We start from the raw sequence: 19,287 nt of genomic DNA, 5'->3' as shown, positions 1-19,287 counted from the left end.
GGCTGCCATATGGGACGGTTAGCGCATTGTTATGACATGTTTGCCTTTTGGTTAGATGAAAGGAGCATCTACCTCTTTAACCCACAAATACATTTCTCAAGGCCTCCTTTGGCCGAGCCATCCAAAGTCATCCTAATGCACCGAACGCCGCGGCTTTCCATCCTGACACGAATATAAGATGGGGCTTCCTCCTCAAAATCCAGTGGCGTGATAGCCAAATAGTAGTAAGCTCTAGTCGGTCGAAGCGCATCCCCGGCACCCACAGCTGACACACTGAACATCTTGGTTGTCTTTGAGCTGTGCTCGCGGGATCCGGCAGATGCAGGTGCTGTTGAAGTTTGTCTCCTTTGTCTGGATGCAGCGCAGGCAGCACAACTAGGGACCCAAGGAGTCAGCATCTTCTCTGAGGCTTCATTTGTTGGAGAGAGAGCAAAAAACACATACTTTCTCATAGCCCTGCTTCTTCCACTTGGCAATCAGCATGGCGTCCGCGTAGCCGTTCTTCAGCAGCCAGTCGTAGAGCTGCTTGCTGATGGCCTCCTTCTCGTAATACAGGTCGTAGACGTATCGGCTCCGCTGGTGGGATATTTGGAAGACTTCCCACTGCGCCTGGTGCTTCGGCCCTGTCGGCGCCGTCTTGTTCTGGGCGTCCTTCATCTTGTTCGCGAAGATGAGCAGGTCGTCCTCAATATCGCTGAAGCCCTCTGGCGGGGGTTTCCGCTTCGACGCGTGGCGGATGGCAGGCATTCTGGATGGCTCTATGTGTTGCGAATTTTTTTTCCCGATGCGACAAGGGCAGGCGATGCGCGATTGCGGCGAGGGTGCTTTGGGCAGTGATCGTGTGTGTTTGTATCAACGTTTGGAAGCAAGACAGACGGCTTTTGACTCAGCCTCGTCGGTGGAGGGGCACTTGATTGTGGCGCATCAAAGATGGGCAACGTTGTGGCGCCGGTAACTGCACGTGATCTACGGCCGAGCTCCATCTTTGGTTTCGCCAATTGATCTCCAACGTCAGTGAAGGTTGCCAGCCAGCGGTTCCCCCAAGTTGCGAAGCATTGATCGCCCACCATGGCCATTACGCCCACCCAGTTCGCGAAGAAGACGGCGCAATGTGAGAACGCCTCCCACCTTTCGATGCAACCATCTGCTGACCCCTCCCGACAGCCGCCAGCTGGGCGGATGCGAAGCGCCGAGTCCTTTCTTCCTACCGCGAATGGATCCGAGGAGTACGTCCACGAACGCCCTATTCGACCCTATGAAGCCGCTCCTGCCCTTCCATGATCCTCTCGAACGATTCATTTATGCCATTGGTATGGCCAGAGGGCTAACCGATGCTTCACAGGCTCCTGAGATCCAGACTATGTACAACCTGCCCATGCCCGTCTCCACCATCCGCACCCGGATACGCCAAGAGTTCGAGCGACACCGATACGTCAACAAGCTCCCTGTCACAGACGTCCTCCTCTTCAAGTCGCACGCCGAGTACCAGGTATGATCTAGCCAGCGGGGAAGCCATGGGGCCGATGTGATGGGCGCTAACAAGTGGACGTGGTTTGCAGGAGATGATGAACTTTTGGAAGCAGACGACCCACGTCCTGTCGTACTTTAAGGATGAGAACTTTAGGGGTGACAAGAGACTGCCGTCGAGCTTCATGTCCGGATTTCTCGAGGTGAGTCGCCGGGCGCTCTTTGGCGGGCAAGGTTCAAGAGCATCAGCTAACGTGGAGGTTTAGGGTCGCAACTGAGAATAACAATGCTTCCTTTTGTACATATATCGCCTAGACCTTTTGCGAAAGAGAGTTTCCTAAAACGCCTGTAATGGTCCCAAATGCTCATCATCGTCTACGTGAAGCCGGTCTCTTCCGGCCCTCACCTGCCAAGATCGCCCCAGCCCTATCGGACCAGACCTTGCTCAGCATTGTACTGTTGCCTCTTGGTCCAGAACTCATCAGCCACAACATCGCACGCCTCCTGCAGGTCAACCAGGCCCTTTTTCAAAGCGTCCACGGCATTGCCCTCTGTAGTTCCGCGTGTTAGTACATAGTATGGGGTGATGGCGCTGACTGACGTACCATATGTCTGGATCCGGATGTTCATCTTAGGTTCTGAAGGATGAGGGATGGAGTAGGCGCAGAACTCCACATCCGGGCTACACATCAGTCAGTATAAAACATCAGGCAGAGAATCGTTATGCAAGACCTACTTCTTCATAATGACGTAGCGCAGGGCATTTCCCAGTGTGTGACCCTCATCGGTGAATTCAAATGAAGCTGCAGTGTCGGTAGACCCAGGCAGCTGTGTCCTGTCAGCATGAAAAGCCTCAGCAGCAGATGTTTCAAACTCACAATCTTTACTCTCTGCGGCTCAACCTCCTCTTCTTCCTCTTCTTCTTCCTCCTGCTGCTCCTGCTGCTCCTGCTGCTCCTCCACCTGGGCATCCTCAGGCTGGGCAGACGGCGGGGCATCCTCCATGTTGGCGTCTTGCGACGCCGGCTCAGGCTTTGTGGTCCGTCCCGGCATGATTCTTAACGCACAATTCTTCGCGATAGAAAATTTCAGATGTTGCTCGGTGAATTCCAATGCCTCAATGGGGCTGGTTCTCTCTGTTGCCGTGAGTTTGCGGAACGGTGCTGCTTTTGTCACTGGCGGTCGTCCAAGGATTTTGAAATTTTGAGCCCGCCAAAGGCGCGCCCCATGTGGCGCGCCAATCCTCCGTGACAGCCTTTGCGAACGGGAAGAGGCAAGTCTTGCCCCACCTCGAAGCTACATAGTAGGCCTTCTTTTCAACTCACTCGCAACCGCAACCTCTTTATTAATTTCATAACAGCAAACACCTTTGGGACAACTCGCGCAGTCAAATTATCAGCCCGTGCAGCCCAAAAATCTTCCGCTCTGACAGGTCCCTTTGCTCCCCAATTCAGACGCCTGGGTGCAACCATAGGCAAGACCCTGCATGCGGCTCTATGCACGCCGGCTGCTGTGGGTGGAAGAACGGTCTCCGTAGGAAGATTCCTATGATACGAGGATCTCTCCAAACGGTATCAGACCAATGGCGCCAGTAGCAGCAGGCGATGGATGCTTGTCTCGGTCACATGGAGCCTCATTTGACTCTACTCGGGATTGCGCAGATCCCCACGACACCATCTTGGTAGTAGTAGTATGGATAATAGTAATACTGACAAATATCTCTGCTGACTAGTAACATGGTCACTCAGCAACTGCATAATATTACTACTCGTAGTACTAGTATGTAATATGAATACTCCGTACGAAGGAGTAATACATAATAGTAGCAGTAGTATCCGTATATTGTATGGATAACATATTACTTTATGCAGCAGCTTCATGGATAGAGTTATTCAAGGCTAAATCCTGAAACAGTCGGTGGGTCCATCTGCAATTCATAAATCTGCCCAGCGCGAAAATTTGCCGACATTGTTGCGAGTGCCGATGGTTCTCCCTTTATTAGCATCCGTAGGTATTACAAGTACGGATATTACTTCGTACTATATGTGCGAATATTATTAATATTGCATGCCTCACTTTATATGAATAGATTAGTAGTAGTAGTAGTAGCAGTGGTAGTAGTAGTAGTAGTAGTATATTGGCAACGCCCAGCATCGCGGGTTTGCTCGGCTGAATCGAAAGTTTCGTCGAAGCTTGGACTTTGCGTCCTTCAGGGCCGAATAGACGGTCCGGAACGCCTTGATAGCAAGACAAACGACGACTTTGCGACTGCAAGTTTGCAACGGGGGAAGCTTGGCGCTGGAAGGGGCATCGAGGGGGTGTGTCCCCAGCAGACCCCTGGTGTCGAGTCAAGAGCAAGCCCAATCAGCAGCGGATTTCCTCCCCCATCCCTGCGGCACCTGAGACAGTGTCTCAGGTTTGGACGCCAGTTTGCCTGTGCCCCGAGGCAAATGGGAACGGCCAGTCCACAAAAACCCTCCATCTGAGTCTGCACGGAGAACGGAGCAGGAACACCCATCAAGAGGTCGCGATGCTTCTATTGAAAGACATGGCGGGGACCATCGACGAACCGCCAGCTGCTATGTAATATTGATGCATGTTTGCTGCCGGATAGGTCGAGCATGCCCAGCGATGATTGGGCACCGCTCTTGACAAATTGGGGGCCGATCGTTGACCTGGCGGGTGACGATCATAGGTGATACGTATTACTTACTCTGTGGTAAATGGGTGTGCTTCCCGGAGAATTGGCACTGTCTCGGGGCGATGCTGGTCCTGCCACTGGCCAGCATCAGAAAACAGGTGCCTAGCAGAATGCAAGCTTAGAAATTATTGCCCAGAACGGTCATTTGGTCACCCAACGACTTTACCCGCTCCCCGATCTGAATGACTCTTTTTTTCACGGGCGAAATCCTACACCAAGTGAAACGCCTGATGGGGAAAACTGCCTTATTATGAGTGCGAGTACGGAGTAGGTACCTAAGTATATGGTCACACGCGACAGGTCAGACGGTGCTTCGGGGAGAATCTCCAAGGCCAACGCCAATTGTGGTACACAGGGCCCGATCAGACTCTCGTATCCCTCATTTTGGCAATTTGGTTTCTGCTGTGCGTCCAGTACGAGTATTACCGGTGCGGACCTCAACGGAGATGGAAAAGGTTGACTGCCGTGTGATCTTCAGGGACTTTGTTGGTTGGGGCTTGATAGTGGCCGACAAGACTCCCTGAGCAACCGACGTGGCCCGTTTGAATCACAAGGAACAGCCGTTGCGGGCAACGGCTGGAGAATTGTGGGAGCATGGGTCTCCCGAAGTACTAATGATGCTATCCGTACGTAGTACCATTACCGCATTCGACGCACAGCGACTCGGAATGTTCATGCCCCCATAACAGTGTACGGATACTGATATTCACAGCTCCGTTACAGAGTACAAACACCCATAACACCTGCAATATAGGCCCACCAACGCCTCGTGGCGCCAGGGACAAGCATGTGTTATATTTACCCAGGTTTTCTGGCGCTGATCTGGATCTTCGTCCCGACCGAGAGGGCAAGAGGCTAGAGCTTTGAGGCTCGACGATCAAGATGCTCAGATCAAGATGCCATCAAAACGTGGGACGGTGAGTCATCAAACAGGAATAAGATCATGATCAGTCGTCACATTCTCGAAAGCTCCTTCGAGCCCCTTCCTTTTTGCGCCTATCCAGCTCTTGATAGATGGCTTTTTCGTAGTTATTCGTACAGATAGTAAGCATATGTACTCCGTATGCTGTATCCGTAGCATGTAATAATATCATTCCTTAGAAAGTGTCCAGCATACCAGTGGCGGTACCGTGGGACCGATCTACATAAGTAGGTAGTAATATTAATAAGTATTAACCGTTTTTTCTACGAGTCTACGGATACTTACGAGTGGTACATAGCATGAAGAGTTTAAGCCATGAAACAAAAGCAGGTGTCTCTTTGCGACATCTATTCGTGCAGTTGAACATTCCCCCACGACGGATCAGGCCGGAACTTGGCGCTGGGATCTCAATGATATCGCCGACTTGCCTCGACGGTCGGGCCTCGACACTCGATGAACGAAGCACAAAGCGAGCCGCGCCTGCCCGTGAGACGGTGAAAGCCAAAGTTTGGTCGAGGTGGTCGAGACAGCGCAGGCCAATGGAAGAAGAAGAAGCCGGCATCGATCTTGCAAGTTGCAGTAGCGTAGCCGGTGTGTTTGGTGAACTGTGCCTACAGATACAGTAGCGTGTAGTACGTACATCGTACAGTGAGGTGGCGGGGGGTGTCATGCTGTCCGGGCTGACCTCCTGAGGAGTGTTGGGGCCACGCCCCCTCCTGGCTACCTTGGGCGTCGAGCCGAAGCCCCTGGTCCCATGATTGCCGTGGCATCTGAAGTTTTGGTTCGCTGTGGGGGGAAGTTCTGAGGAAGACCATCGCTTCAGAAAGGTGATGATGCGTCCGCCGCTGGAGACAGCTGGGCCAGGAAAAGCAGGACTTGTGTCACGTCCCCCGTATTTGTGCCCCCTTTTGTAATCTTGTGTGTGTAAGGCGAGCGAAGGGACCTGTTGGGGTTAGAGAGGTACGGGGACCTGACACGTTCGAGTGCAGGTGGCCAAGTACCGTTGCAGCGCGTTAAGTACTCCGTGGGCCCTGCCCGCGATCCTCCACTGGGCTGCTAGCCTGCTGCTGGCTGCAACGACCGAAACATCAGTTGAGGCACAGCTGGCAGGGGACGTCAGAACTTGACGACATTGTATGGCACCGTAGTGAGAGCCAAGGCAGCGCAAGCTGCAGAGGGGAAGGGGATCAAACGTCTTAAAACAAGAGCCCCTCACCCACTCGGCCTTGGTGCTGGCCTTTTGGCAGGTTCTGGCCTTCAGTCGCTCCTCCCGTTGAGCCCCTCTGTCCGAGTAGCAGCTGCCTCCGACCCTCCAACCCTCCCACTCTCCCGCTCCTTCCTGCGTCGCCTCTTGCTCTCTGTACCTCTGTCAGTCTGTCAGCACCACCAGCGCCAGCGTCTGCCTTAATCTGTTGGCAAAGGTTGCTTCAGCTTCTTTATTTTTCCTTTTTTTCCCCCCTGCGACGTGCCTCTCGTTTCTTCCCTCTTATTGTTCACGAGCCAGGCACCTGGATTCTTTGCCTGCCTACCCGCCCGCCGCCCGCCCAACCGTCATCAGCTCGCCCTGTTCTGTCATCTGATCGTTGGCGATCGGCTGCACTCGCTAATCACCCATCACATCACACATTACATTACGCGACCCCTGTCCGGTCTTGCGCCCTCGCTCCAGTCCGGCGCCGCCCATCCCAGCTGCTAATAGCCATCGTCGCATGCTCCGTTGCTTCAGGAACACTCGATTCTTGTAACAAAGTCGCATTTGGACAACTTTGGAGGAAGACGAGACGACCGAGAAGGAAATCGACACAGAAAAACCTCTCGAACCGCTGTCGCTAGGTAACCGGGGTGTACGTACAGTCCACGACAAAGATCCTGGTACGACACATAATCTGCACTGGGCGCATTCCTGTTCCCCTTAGACTGGCCTTCCCAGTCGAGTCGAGCCCAACGGCCCAGCGCGCGCCAAGACGACCACGGGGCCAGCCTCGTCAATTCGATACCCGCGAAACAGAAGAAGCCTGTCCCGGCACCTTTGGGAAAGTAAGGCATTGGTCGCCTTCGAAATTACTCTTGTGGTCACCAAACCACCATCCCCAACTATGAGTGCCGCAGTCGCAATGGCCCCTTCCCCGGCACCCCACGAAAGGCATCCTCCCTCCTCTTCCTCTGAGATGCCCGCCCCATCTGCGTCTGCGACGACAGCCGCAACCGCAGCTACCGTCGCATCGTCCGCCGGGACTTCGCCCTCAGCCCAACGGTCTGCCGCCAGCGCCAGCACGGGCGCCAACGCCTCAAGACAACCCGGAAGCAGCAGCCCCAAAGCTCATGGTCCCTCGCAAGGCTCTCCTTCAGCGTACGTCCAGCCCCGAAATTAATGCCATTCCACATTTTCTGGTCATAAACTAACTCGCTGCTCACCTAGTAGTTCCCGAAGTGCAAATGGTCCACCAAAGATCATCGTGAAAAAGGAGCCCGGCTCCCCGACTATGGCCAGCTCGCGCCCTCGCCCATCGCGACTAGACCTCTCTAAGAACACACTTTCCAGTAACGCCAATAACCCCTCCTCGGCGCGCCCCTTGACGGCGCGCGATCCTGTTAGCATACAAGAGATGGGAATACACTGCCTGTCGCCTGGTTTTGTCACAGACGATCCGCATATGAAGGACCACATCCAGCGCAGCATGTCTGTTCGGGAACAGCAACGTCACATTATCGAGTCGAGGCTTCATCAACAATCTGCTAAGGGGGACGGTCCCTCGGATAGGGACAGAGATGCCGGGTCAGGCTTCGCGGCCAAAACTCCAGGCATGTCACGTAGAAACAAGGCACCCCCGGGTCTGTCTATTGTTGCCCCTTCGCACAAGCAGTTTGCCAACGAGAGGGTAATTCAATCAGCTCCCCTCGGCCACAGCTTCACTGGCCGACAGAATCCGGCGCCTGTGAGCCGACACTTCAATAACCAGTCATCGAACCTCTCAAGCACGTCCCACATCCACCATATTCCAGCAAACCAGACAGACAACCGCCTACCCCCGATCAGCGATGTCTTCGGCCAGGGCCTGTCTGGCCATCCAGACAACGCCCCTCGTTCTGGATACCCCGCACCCGGCAGTTCTCGAGCAGTCCCAGCATCTCCCGGCCACCCTCCCCCGCCTCCAGGACCCTTATCAGCGCGGCCGAGAGAATACAAATCTGCGGAGGAGGCGCAGCAAGACCTGGCCGGTGGTCGACCCGAACTGCTTCCCAAGCTGGTTCACTATGGTGGACATCAGCCGCCGACTCCTCCATCGCCCGCTCCTGGAAGCCGCCCATCTGAGAGCAGTCGGAGCGCCAGCAAGAGACGGACGCGGGCGGAGTACGAGGAGGGAGCTAGTCCGCCTCTCGGCCATGGCCCCGCTACATCAAGGCGAGGTCCTTTTGGAGCCGGCCGAGACAGCCCGGAGACCCAGCGCCAGAAGAGAGAGGAGTTTCTCAGATTATGCGAGCGCGCATGGGATCTCTTCCACTCGTAACGCACGTGTCTATCAACGTCTTTCACTAGGTTCATGTCTTGCTCGGACCAGGCCAGGACCCTTATACCACGTACATGACATTATTGGATAGGGTTAAGCGCACTTGCTTTCTACACAGCGGTCTTCATTCGTGACCGCCCACGCTGAGTCTCGCGCACGACTATGACGGATCTGCTCGGACAGAGTCTTTTTTTTTATGTTATCACGGGTTTGACTGATGGGCGGGGGTTTTGTCTCGCGGGAAATAATACCATGGGTGTAACTATGGCGCCTTCTGGAGGGATTCAACGGTGAGCTTCTATTTGGGGAGGCTGCGGGCCGAACGTTAATCACGTTCTTGGCCACTTTTTTTTTTCGTGCTTTTCGCCCGGGTGCTGCTGGTTCAGTTGGGTGGAGGGAGCGGCATTTGAATTGTGGTGACATGAGGACACAGCAACCGACAGGGATGCATATGGTCATGACGGGTTGGGGGGAGAAGAATGGTCGAAGGGGAGACTTTGGGAGCAATGACGCATTGGAAGCATGGCAGAAGATGGATTTGGTTCGATCTGGGGAGTATATATATACCTTTGACGAGGGGACATGTTAGTAGATTCCAAAGTCCAATGATCATGCATGCTATTGAGCACCTTAATTTCCTAGGCCTCTTTCTATTCTTGGAAGACGTGATAAATATTTATTTGGGAATTTTACCTCGGGGCGCCAAACAATGTAGCCGGGAAAACCATGTCTGTTGTTGGTGCAAATATCTCCGTTGTCGTTACATATAAACATGTGTGTATAATGGCCGCCCATCTTTCACAGCGCCATGACACCAATACCCAAAAACCCGTCAACAAACTCCAGCCGGGACCTTGTCATTTCGCATGCAGCGCGGTGCGAGCCTTGCTATTAAATCATAAAAAAAAGAAGGGGAAAAAACGAAGTACCAAACTCCAGTGCTGCCCCATGCAGGTAGAAGCCGTCGAATCGTCAAAGAGGCCTAGCAATGCATGTATGTCATCAAAGATACACTCCGATCCAGGCCAGGGTGCGCGTCGCTGGGTGTTCAACCGTGTGCGGATTCGTTCGTGGTATGCCGGATGGTTCCGGCGGCATTAGAAGCTCATCTTCCTTCCTGGAGATGTCATTGCAGGAGCGCCGTGGTCATCGTGCCTGTCGAGCATGATGGACGGAATGTTACAGACCCTCCTCGCCGGCTTTGCAGAGCGTTATCTCACGAACCCACTCCGACTTGAGGACCTGCGCGGCAGTGAGGCGTCTTGTAGGGTGAGGATCCAGAACGGAGTAGATGACGTTGCGGCAACGGGCCTTTGGTCCTCTGTTAGTCACCTTCCAAACTATCATCCCCATGAGGTGTGATGGACATACTCTTGATAGTAATTCAATGGGGTTGTAGCCCTCTTCATCACGGCGGCCTTCCAAGTATCGAGCGTAGAACTCGTCCTCGTCCTTCTTGGCCACGCGCCACAGGTGCCGACCTGTGCGCATTGCCATGTAGATAACTCCGCATGCCCAAACGTCGACGGCCCTAGCGTCAAATTCCTTGTCGGTATACTCCTCGGGGGAGATGTAAGGGGCCGAGCCACAGAGGCCGGACACCATGTGGGCGTCCGTCTCCCATGCCATTCGGAAGCACTCGCCGTTGCCAAAGTCGGTGATTTTCAGGGCTCCACGAGTGGTAAGGAGCAGGTTCTCGGGCTTGAGATCGCGATGGGCGACGCCCATTTCGTGCAGATACTGGACTCCCCTCATCATCTGCTTGAAGAGGCAGTCGGCTTCTTGGACTTCAAGCTTGCCGCTTGACAGTACGAGAGTGTATAAGTCTCCTCCGGCACAAAACTCCATGACTTCGCAGTAATCTCCCTTGGAATCCTGGAGCAGGTCCAGGGTGTGGATAATGTTGGGGTGGCGAAGTGATGAGGAGATGCAGAACTCGGCTGTCAGGCGCTTGCTGTACTTCTTCTCCGTCTCCTCGGGACGACGACGGAACTCCTTGACGGCGAACAGCTTCTCTCCGCTTCCTCCCAGCTTCTTGTGCGATATCCGCACAATCCCAAAGGCGCCTCGTCCCACCACCTCATGACACTTTCCATACTTTTCAACAAGAGTCGGCGTCGCGTTGGGTCCACCCTTCCTGTCGCCCGCCTCATCTTTCTCCTGGCGAAGGGCATCCACCCAGTTAGAAACCAGGGACAGGTCGTGATCCGGGGCGTCTTGCTTCTTGCCGATGATGGCGCGCCACATGTCGGAAAGCTTCTCCTGTCTCCGGCTCGACCTGAGATGATGCTCGTGGCCGCCCTGAACAGCCGGGTTGACCACGAAGCGCTGGGTAGGTTCCTTGCTGCCATGGGGTTTGGCGGGCTTTCCCTGGTCGGACGTGGACTCTTTTCGAGACATCGGGGTGGATGTGCCGTTTACAGATGCACCGCGAGAGCGGCTGGCGGGCTCGCCGCTGGCACTGCTGGCAGCACTGGCAGCCCTGGGGGGATCTTTGCTCGAGAACATGCGCGTGAAGCGCTCCTTCACAGAGGCCTTTTCCGGGGCGATAGGTTTGAGCATTGCATCGGGGCTGCTGGCCGGGGGGCCGCCATTGGTCGCACCAGCAGCAGCTGGATCTGGGGTACCGGCAGGCGACTTTGCGACGGCATCATGGGACCTGATGGACGACGGCTTCGAGCTCGGTGCAGACGACGGCTTGGAGTCGCCGGGGTTGGTTGTCGACATTGTTCGCTAAAGGGAGGAGCTGGCAGCTAGAGAGCTGTTGCCTCTGCACCAGCCCAAAGTATGGTCGACGGGGGTCGCAGACAAGTCGGTGGGGGAAATGGCGATCGTTTGGGGCATGCGAGACCAGCTACTGTGGCGAACGCAACCGCTGTGGCGTGTGTTCGATCGTTGGAGGGGTTGTGTAAGACAACCTAACCACCACCTAGGCAGCGCAAACGCAGCCGCAGTCCCTGCAACTGAGGGTTGACGGCTGAAGCGCAGGGGGGGGGGGGGGATCGAGAATTCGAGAGCTGGCAGACTGCCAGTCACAGAAGAGTGCAGCGTCGAGCCCTGCAGGGGCGGGGAGTTCGGGTCGTGGGGCGAACAAAACGGGTGCGTTCGGTTTGGCTGCGCGTCAACCAGCGCCAGCGGTAGGGAGTACCGAGTACAGGGTAACGAGGACAGCGCAGGCGTCGCAAGCGGCGTCGCAGGGCGTCGCAGGGCCACGCCGGGTGGCTGGGCGTAACGTGAGATGGTACAGATGAGGGTGAAGGAGGGGGGAAGAGGGAACCCAGTCTGGTCAGGACTGTTGGGCCAGGCAGGGGAATTAAATAAATAAAAAAAAGAGTATGTCCGGGAGAAAGAGGCAGAGGTCTGGGTGATGAGGTAAATGGAAAGGCCCCGTGGCCAAAGAATGTCAAAAATCGGGGTTCAGCGAGAAAGGTGAGGTGGTGGCACTGGTGGGCTGGTGGGGTTTGAAGGAGGCAGCCCGCCCAGGACCGCACTGCTGCAGCGACGGGGGCAGCCAAGTACCACCTAAAGCAGGTGTACCTTGGCCAAGTACGGAGTATCTCAGCCAAGTATCTTAGCCCAGTACCAGCAAGTCACCAGCAACGGGGCTTGCAAATCACCAATATGGGGCAGCGGCGGCCAGACGTTTCCGTTCTCGACGGCCGTGGCGTCGTGCTGGGGGCTGCGCGTAGTGAGTAATAATAGTCTTGCGTTGGGTCATCGACCTCCCCGCCAACCAACGCAGGCTGCTTATTATTCCTGCAAATCTAGTTCCCCCAAAAGCGTCACAAGAGAGGCTGCCTTCCAAGGTTTCGGCCCTCGGGGGGCGAGGAAAATTTGGTAAAAATCGGCTTAGGGCTGGGCTGTCCAAAAGAGGCCAATAGTCAGCAGCTGATGCACCAGGCCGCTGGAGGCAGAATGTTCTGGGCAAGCGAAAAACCGAAAAACTTACAAAGTACAAAAAGACCGGGACCCGAGGGAGACGAGGGCCCGAGAGATTCGAGCCCTTTTTCCTGAGGCGCTGGCCGGCTGCCCTGGTGGTGGACTCAACTGGACTGGCAGGACTGGCAGGGCATTATTAGTGGGTTCCAGCTTCACTAGATTGGCGAGTTGCAGTGGTTACCTCAGCAGTACCCGTAGGTACTGTACTAATTGGTGGTGGTGGACCGTGGTCGCTGGCGCGCAACTGGTGCGCTGGTGGCGGGCGGCGCAGATGAGCCAGGGAGCTCTCCACCTTCGACGGCATTAGCGCTACTGTAATGTACATGCCCCCTAATGTACATGCAGACGTTGCGACTTGCATGCTCCCATAGTAGCAATCGCCAGACGCGCAGGCGCGCAGGTATCCGCACTCATATGTACGAGCAGCAGCTCCTGGGCTGGGGTTTCTCACCTCGTTTCGGATGCTTCCCCTCAGCCGAAAGGGCATCAAGGGGCGTGTGTAGCTACAGCTGCAGCCGCTGTTGATCCCGCGGCTTCTTTGGACGCTCCTCGCTCCTCTGCCCCGAATGCCGAATGGGTGTTGTCCTGTTGTCCTTCTGTGTTAGAGGACTTCCGAAAGGCTTGATAGCGTGGTCGAAAAGCCCTTGGTGTGGAATACGAACTTGGGGGAGAGGGCGAGGTCTATCCTCGAGCGAAGTAGGCCCTTATTAAAGCCAAAGGGACTAACTGCAGGATCGGGATGCTGGGGGAGCTCTGATATGGATGGTGGTGGGGAGGCGTATGTAGAGTTGGTGGGGAGCAATGGAGGAGCAATGACGCAGCCCACCCTGTCGGTCGTCCTGTCCAGCCCAAGGCGCCTTCCTAAGACCTACCGGCTGTTACGAGCACGAGATGCAATCACAGCCATTGCGGGCAATTGTCGTGAGCAACAGGGGGGGCGGGAAGTCATTCAGCCGCTTCGAGTCTGATTGCTGATGCCCAAGGACCTTTGGTCCTGAAGAAGGCTGCTATTCATAGGCAATCCGACCTTCCAGGTAGGTACACAATACTGCTAGTACCTACTCCGTAGTACTATGAGTAGTAATGCTACCTGGTACAGAGTAGAGAGGTATGTACTATGTGTTACAGATGAATAGGCAATGCAAGTAAGGCAAGGCAGGCATTGTCCCACGGCAATTGCCATGTGAAAGCGCTGCGATTCCCAGTGGGCCGTATTATTAGTACATAGTATAATTGCAGGAGTCCATTATCTTGCATCTTCCAGTACCACCTAATAACGAGAAAGGTGTCGCTCGTTTCCTCCATTAGCACCGACTGGTGGCACCAAGATAATACTACTACCTGACGTCTCTAACCTGGCTGACTGGTTTGTTGTCATCGGGTGTTGCAGCGACGCCGATGCTCCTTCCCCTCTTTCTTCCCGTTACTCATCCCTCCTTCCCCGACGTCACTCCGGTCGCCCGCAACAAGCCAACGTCATGTGCAGCTTGGCTCCCCAGGGGCAGAGGTGCGGCGACAGGCCTCATGCTAGCAGTACTAGCAGTATGATTAGAAGAGGTAATAATAAGGCAGCCCCCTCCTTTGTCCGTCTGTATGTATGTACGCACCATGTACATATGCGCCCCGCTGCGAATCGGATCTGGTGTGCCGATGGCCATGTACTGCCTGGGTACCCCATCTGAGATGCCATGCCACAGGTACCGGCAGGGAGGCACGGTACCTGCTACGTACATCCAGCAGGCAGTAAGTAGTACGTGAGGCCGCCCATCTGGGGGCTCCTTGGCTGTCTTCGACTCGAGCCGGCGGTGAAGCTGGCGCGCCCGCCCTCGCCCTCTTGTCCGTCTTAGCGACACCGGCGACCATCTGGCTTACTACGAGTACTACGAGTGCGCACGTACAACCTCTGTGGACAGTGTGTTCCAATCTTCCCCCTTTTCCCTCCCCGGAAGGGACAGTTCCCTCAACTCTGCTGAGGCATTTCTCAAAGACCCGAGAGGGATTTCTAGTTTTCCACGGGGCTAGGTTGATCTAATTGATCTAGCTCCGCCTCCCGGTGTCCCGTTTCTCCCGTAGACCAGCACTAATTCCTTGTGGATTCTGGGGTTTCGTCCACCGATGCCACCCCGCCTACCCTAAGGCCTAAGACCAGCCTCGGTTCGTCTCGCAACGTGGTTGGGGAAAAAAAAATTGTCCGTCTAGCACGAGGGATTTCATGATCGTATACGTATACGACTCGAGTCAGATCTGCATTTCTATGTGCAAGTGGACGATTCGGCAACAGCCGGGGTCTGCAGTGTACTACTTGTAGGGGTGCGATCACGTGTCTGACCTGTCACGATCTCTTTGAGACTCTTAGGGTCCTTGTACCCACAAGACCGTTAACGATACGTTCATGCTGTTGGTAACCGCCAACATCAAGCCACCCTAGACCCTTGGGTTGCGTGATGGACAGACTCCCATCTCAATCCCTCGGGGCCGCTCATGCGCCTGTCATGAGCTTCCTGCAGTATCGAAACCTCGAAAGCTCTGTTAGACTGTTCCTGGAGGGTTTTAGATTCTCTTGGCGACGAAACTAGTTCCGTTTCTCCGATATCGTGCATCCGTCAGATTCTACGAGTACGCGGGTACACGAGTACAATGCGGCTTACATACGACACTTCTACGTACAAGGTTTTAACCTTTGACCAGGACGCATCTCATCGCCCTTCCCAATGCGATTGTTTCACCCGACTCGAACCATACCCGTGATCCTCTCGGGGCATCTTAGTGGTTCGATATGGACACCCCCGGCGACTGAATACCCATGGCACGGAAACACAAAGGGCATCATCACATCTCCAAGATACCGATGTCTGTACTCCGTATGCAAAATAGATGCAGCCTCACCGCTTGCTACCGCCCGGCGTTCGCGCACACCAGCCAGCCTCCAACCTCGGTGGCCCAAGCTCCTGCAGCCCATGGCCGGTCAAGGGCTCACGACGAGCTCCCGCCACCACGACTACGGTCCACGACTCTCCCCATTAGGTAGTCCTGCTCCCGCAACGCGTACGTCCCTACGCGGCCGAAACCGTGGTGCCACCTCCCGCGAGACACGCGTATTACGCCCAGGTACACACTATTATTACACCGTACAGCTTCGAGGGTCGAGACCAGGGGGGAAAGGGGGACCCATAACCGTGCAGGCGCGCCGCTTCGGGCCTTTCCCTAGTCCGAACTCCTCCAGGGGATGGGACATCTTGGCCCTCCCTCGGGAGCTTTCCCTCAACGTACTGGTACGTACGTTTAGGCAGCTTCAGAAACCCCCCAAGACCTGCCTGCCCTACTGCTACCCTCGGCTGCCCTCCGTCACCGGAGCGGTGAGAATTGCCATGCATGGATGATCCCAATTCATGACGCCCATTGCCTTCATACACTGCCAGGACAGGACGGGAAGGCTTATCATCCGGTTGTCGGCCGCCTGCAATGCCTCCTCCTCTGCGGCCGTGGCCACTGAGAGACCTCCGATAGTGACATGTGCCGTGTGCATTGGAGCCCGCAAGGCCAGCAGCAGCTACCCATAAGGTAATATGTACGTACGCAGCAGCAGTAGGGGTTGGGGCGCGTTGTGTGTAACGCGTGTGCGTGCTCCCGCAGCCGGTCCACGGCCATGGCCAGCCATGCCCTGCCGTGCAATAAAGGTTGCATACCTCATGCGGCGCGCCCGTGTCCATGGAGAGCCGGTCAAACTTTCTCTCTCATGCATTACGTAGAGTTAACTACTACCTGCTTTTCGAGATCTTCATCTTTGCCTCCTCCAGCCAACGCTATCCGACAGGTAATATCCTTGTGCCGCTAACAAGTGCTAAATGCAGTGCTGGCTCGCCATCACAACCCCCCTCCCGCACCAGTGAAAAAAAAATGTGAAAAATAGGAAAAATAAAGAGACGTGATATTCGTATATGCACAAATCATCACTCGCCGGCGTCGGCCTTTGGGTCCACGGGCTCGGGCGGGCTCGCCAGACTGACCTTGGATACTACCAGATCAGCCAGCTTGCTACCCGCGGACACCGCGGACGCCGCGGGTAACCTGGATCCATCGAGTAGGTTCTCTAGGTTCCTGAGATGGCCCTTGTCCTTGACAAGCCGTGTTAGGTACAGCGTAGGCTTGCCTGCCTGGTTCGACTTGAGCTGCTCCTCAACAGCGTCCTCGTAAGCTCTGTCGTACACGTCAAAGTCGACGGCGGTCGGAGAGTCGGCCACAATGTTGGGAGTGGCCTCGTCCATGGAAAAGTCGTCTCTGGCGCCGGTCCCGATGCCCAGGAAGAGCGGCTCTTGGTCGATAACATCCTGGGCATGGCCCTTCTCGCCCGTGTCCATGCTGCTGCCCTCGTCTCGGCTGAGGAAGCGGCGGCGTCGAGCGAGGAGAGCTTCGATTTCCTCCGCCTTTGCCTTCTGCTCCGACGGATCGAAGCTTGCCTTCTCCGTATCGCTGCTTGTGCTCGACGGCTTGTCATTCACGCTCAGCCCCTTGGCCAGTCTCCTCTTGGCTCTCAAGGCCCTGAAGCGGTGAAGCGCCTTCATGACGCAAAGGAGATGGTTCATCCTCCTTGTGAAGGCATGGTTCAGCTCCAGTTCGTTGGGTGGCTCGATATGATGGCCGCAGTTCTCCTCGGTGGATAGGAGAGGGTCGGTTCCTCCGTTGGTCACCCAAGGGTGTCCCTGCCAGCGTGTCAGCATCTCGGTTTATAAGAGAGATCACGACTGATATGGTACTTACACGTAGTTCCGGCATCTTGATTCGTTTCTCAGGGTCTTTCTCTAGTAAGCTTTTGAAAAGGTCCACGAGCGCCGGGTTTTCGTCATCGGGTATCGTTGGCTCGTCCGTCTTGATGGCCTCATACATCTCCATCATTCCATCCCTGTTGAACGGTATACGCCCATACCTTAGACAGAAAAGCGACACGCCCATGGACCAAATGTCGGCAGCCCTCCCTGACACATCGCCATGCTTGCCGCATAGCTCAGGAGGCAAGAATGCGGGAGAGCCAGCCGATTTAGCGGTCTTCATGTCGCTCGGCTTGTCGAACATCTGGGAGACGCCAAAGTCGACGACCTTCAGGACGTCGTTCTCTGAGAGTAACAGATTGTCTGGCTTGATGTCTCTGTGAATGACACCCTGCTCGTGCACTGTGAAGAGTTAGCTGACAGCTGGCCTTGGCCACGGTCAACTTATAAGGCATACAGTATTCAATGGCCAGAATGAGATCTCGGAACCAAAGGCGGCACTGCTCCTCGGTTTTGGGAGGGGCGTCGTCGTCGAGGCCCACGCTCATGACGACCCCCTTTTTGCACATCTCCATGACCATGTACAGCGAGTCCTCCTCGGGATCGTCCAGGACCTCGATGAGCTGGACCAGATTCTGGTGGTCCAGCTTCTTCATGATGGCGATCTCCTGGCGGATAAGGTAGAGGGCGTCGTCCTTCTCCCCCGCTCGCGCACTTCCGCTGCTAGAGTGCGGCAGCAGGGGAGCATCGAGCCCAAGCCTCCGCATGGACCGATGGGGGCCTTGCCTGAGAATATTCGACTGGGCGCGCTTGCGCAGCCGCGCCTTGGAGAATTCCTTGATGGCCTGTGTGTGTGGTACGAGTGTGTAAGAGAAGCGCGATCTGTACGACATGGAACACGAGGCACTCACATATTCTTTGCCAAATTGATCTGTGCCGAGGTGGACGGCACCGTACGATCCCCGGCCTATCTCTTCCTGTATGACATACTGGTTGATCCGGTGGTGCGTCCTGCCGTCGAGCTCGTCGCTCAGGAACTCGACTCGCGCATTAAGCGTTTCCTGGTCAGTTGAGCATCAGCCTGTGTGACCAGGCACAGGGTTCTCCGGTCTGGTCCTACCTTGACTTCCCGATGCGCACTGGGGGTCCTCCTGTGATGTCTCATGGGGCTTGCGAATCTGGGCACTCCTGCAGGGTCGGAGCTGTAAAAAGCATGGCCGGTTAGCGAGCGCGAACCGTGTGTCAAGGTATGTAAAGGGCTTGTAGCTTATACTCACGCGTGGGGCAGCGGAACTGGGAACGGGCTGGCGGTGGGATCGTCATGGTGATCGATAGTGACGGTGGGCGAGGTGAAGGGCGTAGATGTCACCGTGGCGCTCGCATCGGTGGGAGGACGAGAAGAGTCGATGGGCTCGTCCATTGTGGATCACTGATTCACCCTCCGGGTTCCTGGGGTGGTGCCTAGGCAGCTCGGGTAGCTCGCCTCGTGGAGAGGAGGGGGAGCTGGAGCTGGAGCTGCTTGGGCGAGGCGCAGCACAGAAGAGAACAAGTTGGACACAGAGCTGGCTAACAACCTGAACGCTGGTGAACGATGTAAAACACACGGATGCGACGGCTGACGACGCACAGTCTCAGCCCAGTGGAGGACTAGAGGGGCAGTTGGGAAGGCTGAACCTGGAGGTGATGATGGACCCCACCATGGATCGAGCGACTCCCCTGTCCAGCCTGTCCAGCCTATCCAGTCTGTGACTGTCTGCCCAGTCTGTCCACCAATCTGTACTCCATTCATGCCTGGACCCCAATTGCCCAATTTCCAGCTGCCAGACGCGACCTCGTCCATCCCACAACGACGAGCTCCCACATCCCACGCCCAGAGCAGAGTCGACGCTGGCCCCATCGCTTCGTCAATTCGGCTGTCAATTCGGCTGCCACGGTCACCCATGACGATACGGCACGCCAGCTCTTGAGCCTGGGCGCCCGTCGT

General features: G+C 55.7%; 6 protein-coding genes across 6 annotated transcripts; 2 read left to right on the top strand and 4 right to left on the bottom strand.

Moving 5' to 3' along the window:
* Positions 1 to 231: 231 nt before the first annotated feature.
* BUD31 (U2 snRNP complex subunit BUD31) lies at positions 232 to 747 on the bottom strand (the record flags this gene model as incomplete). Its single annotated transcript, XM_083190341.1, has 2 exons — positions 232 to 375; positions 445 to 747. The coding sequence occupies 2 exons, from the start codon at positions 745 to 747 to the stop codon at positions 232 to 234; spliced, it is 447 nt and encodes a 148-aa protein (XP_083054200.1).
* Positions 748 to 1,213: 466 nt separating this feature from the next.
* On the top strand, positions 1,214 to 1,745 carry NdufA6 (NADH dehydrogenase [ubiquinone] 1 alpha subcomplex subunit 6; the record flags this gene model as incomplete). The annotated part of the gene is made up of 3 exons (XM_083190340.1): positions 1,214 to 1,489; positions 1,560 to 1,670; positions 1,734 to 1,745. The coding sequence occupies 3 exons, from the start codon at positions 1,214 to 1,216 to the stop codon at positions 1,743 to 1,745; spliced, it is 399 nt and encodes a 132-aa protein (XP_083054199.1).
* Positions 1,746 to 1,893: 148 nt separating this feature from the next.
* RPC19 (DNA-directed RNA polymerase core subunit RPC19) lies at positions 1,894 to 2,519 on the bottom strand (the record flags this gene model as incomplete). The annotated part of the gene is made up of 4 exons (XM_083190339.1): positions 1,894 to 2,018; positions 2,073 to 2,149; positions 2,204 to 2,295; positions 2,346 to 2,519. The coding sequence occupies 4 exons, from the start codon at positions 2,517 to 2,519 to the stop codon at positions 1,894 to 1,896; spliced, it is 468 nt and encodes a 155-aa protein (XP_083054198.1).
* Positions 2,520 to 7,203: 4,684 nt separating this feature from the next.
* On the top strand, positions 7,204 to 8,598 carry ACO1O0_000842 (uncharacterized protein; the record flags this gene model as incomplete). The annotated part of the gene is made up of 2 exons (XM_083190338.1): positions 7,204 to 7,439; positions 7,512 to 8,598. 2 exons carry the CDS (start codon positions 7,204 to 7,206, stop codon positions 8,596 to 8,598), a joined length of 1,323 nt encoding a protein of 440 aa, XP_083054197.1.
* A 1,179-nt stretch (positions 8,599 to 9,777) lies between these two features.
* On the bottom strand, positions 9,778 to 11,325 carry SAT4 (kinase domain-containing protein; the record flags this gene model as incomplete). The annotated part of the gene is made up of 2 exons (XM_083190337.1): positions 9,778 to 9,909; positions 9,970 to 11,325. 2 exons carry the CDS (start codon positions 11,323 to 11,325, stop codon positions 9,778 to 9,780), a joined length of 1,488 nt encoding a protein of 495 aa, XP_083054196.1.
* A 5,162-nt stretch (positions 11,326 to 16,487) lies between these two features.
* Positions 16,488 to 18,723, bottom strand: ACO1O0_000840 (kinase-like domain-containing protein; the record flags this gene model as incomplete). Its single annotated transcript, XM_083190336.1, has 6 exons — positions 16,488 to 17,237; positions 17,296 to 17,705; positions 17,761 to 18,148; positions 18,215 to 18,364; positions 18,401 to 18,491; positions 18,581 to 18,723. 6 exons carry the CDS (start codon positions 18,721 to 18,723, stop codon positions 16,488 to 16,490), a joined length of 1,932 nt encoding a protein of 643 aa, XP_083054195.1.
* Positions 18,724 to 19,287: the final 564 nt, after the last annotated feature.

This window comes from Amphichorda felina, assembly GCF_050947745.1.
Source record: "Amphichorda felina strain 45539 chromosome Unknown scaffold_1, whole genome shotgun sequence".
In the NCBI taxonomy this organism is placed as follows: domain Eukaryota; kingdom Fungi; phylum Ascomycota; class Sordariomycetes; order Hypocreales; family Bionectriaceae; genus Amphichorda; species Amphichorda felina.
The sequence above is the reverse complement of the archived record's forward strand: the minus strand, read 5'-3'. Positions and strand labels throughout refer to the sequence as shown.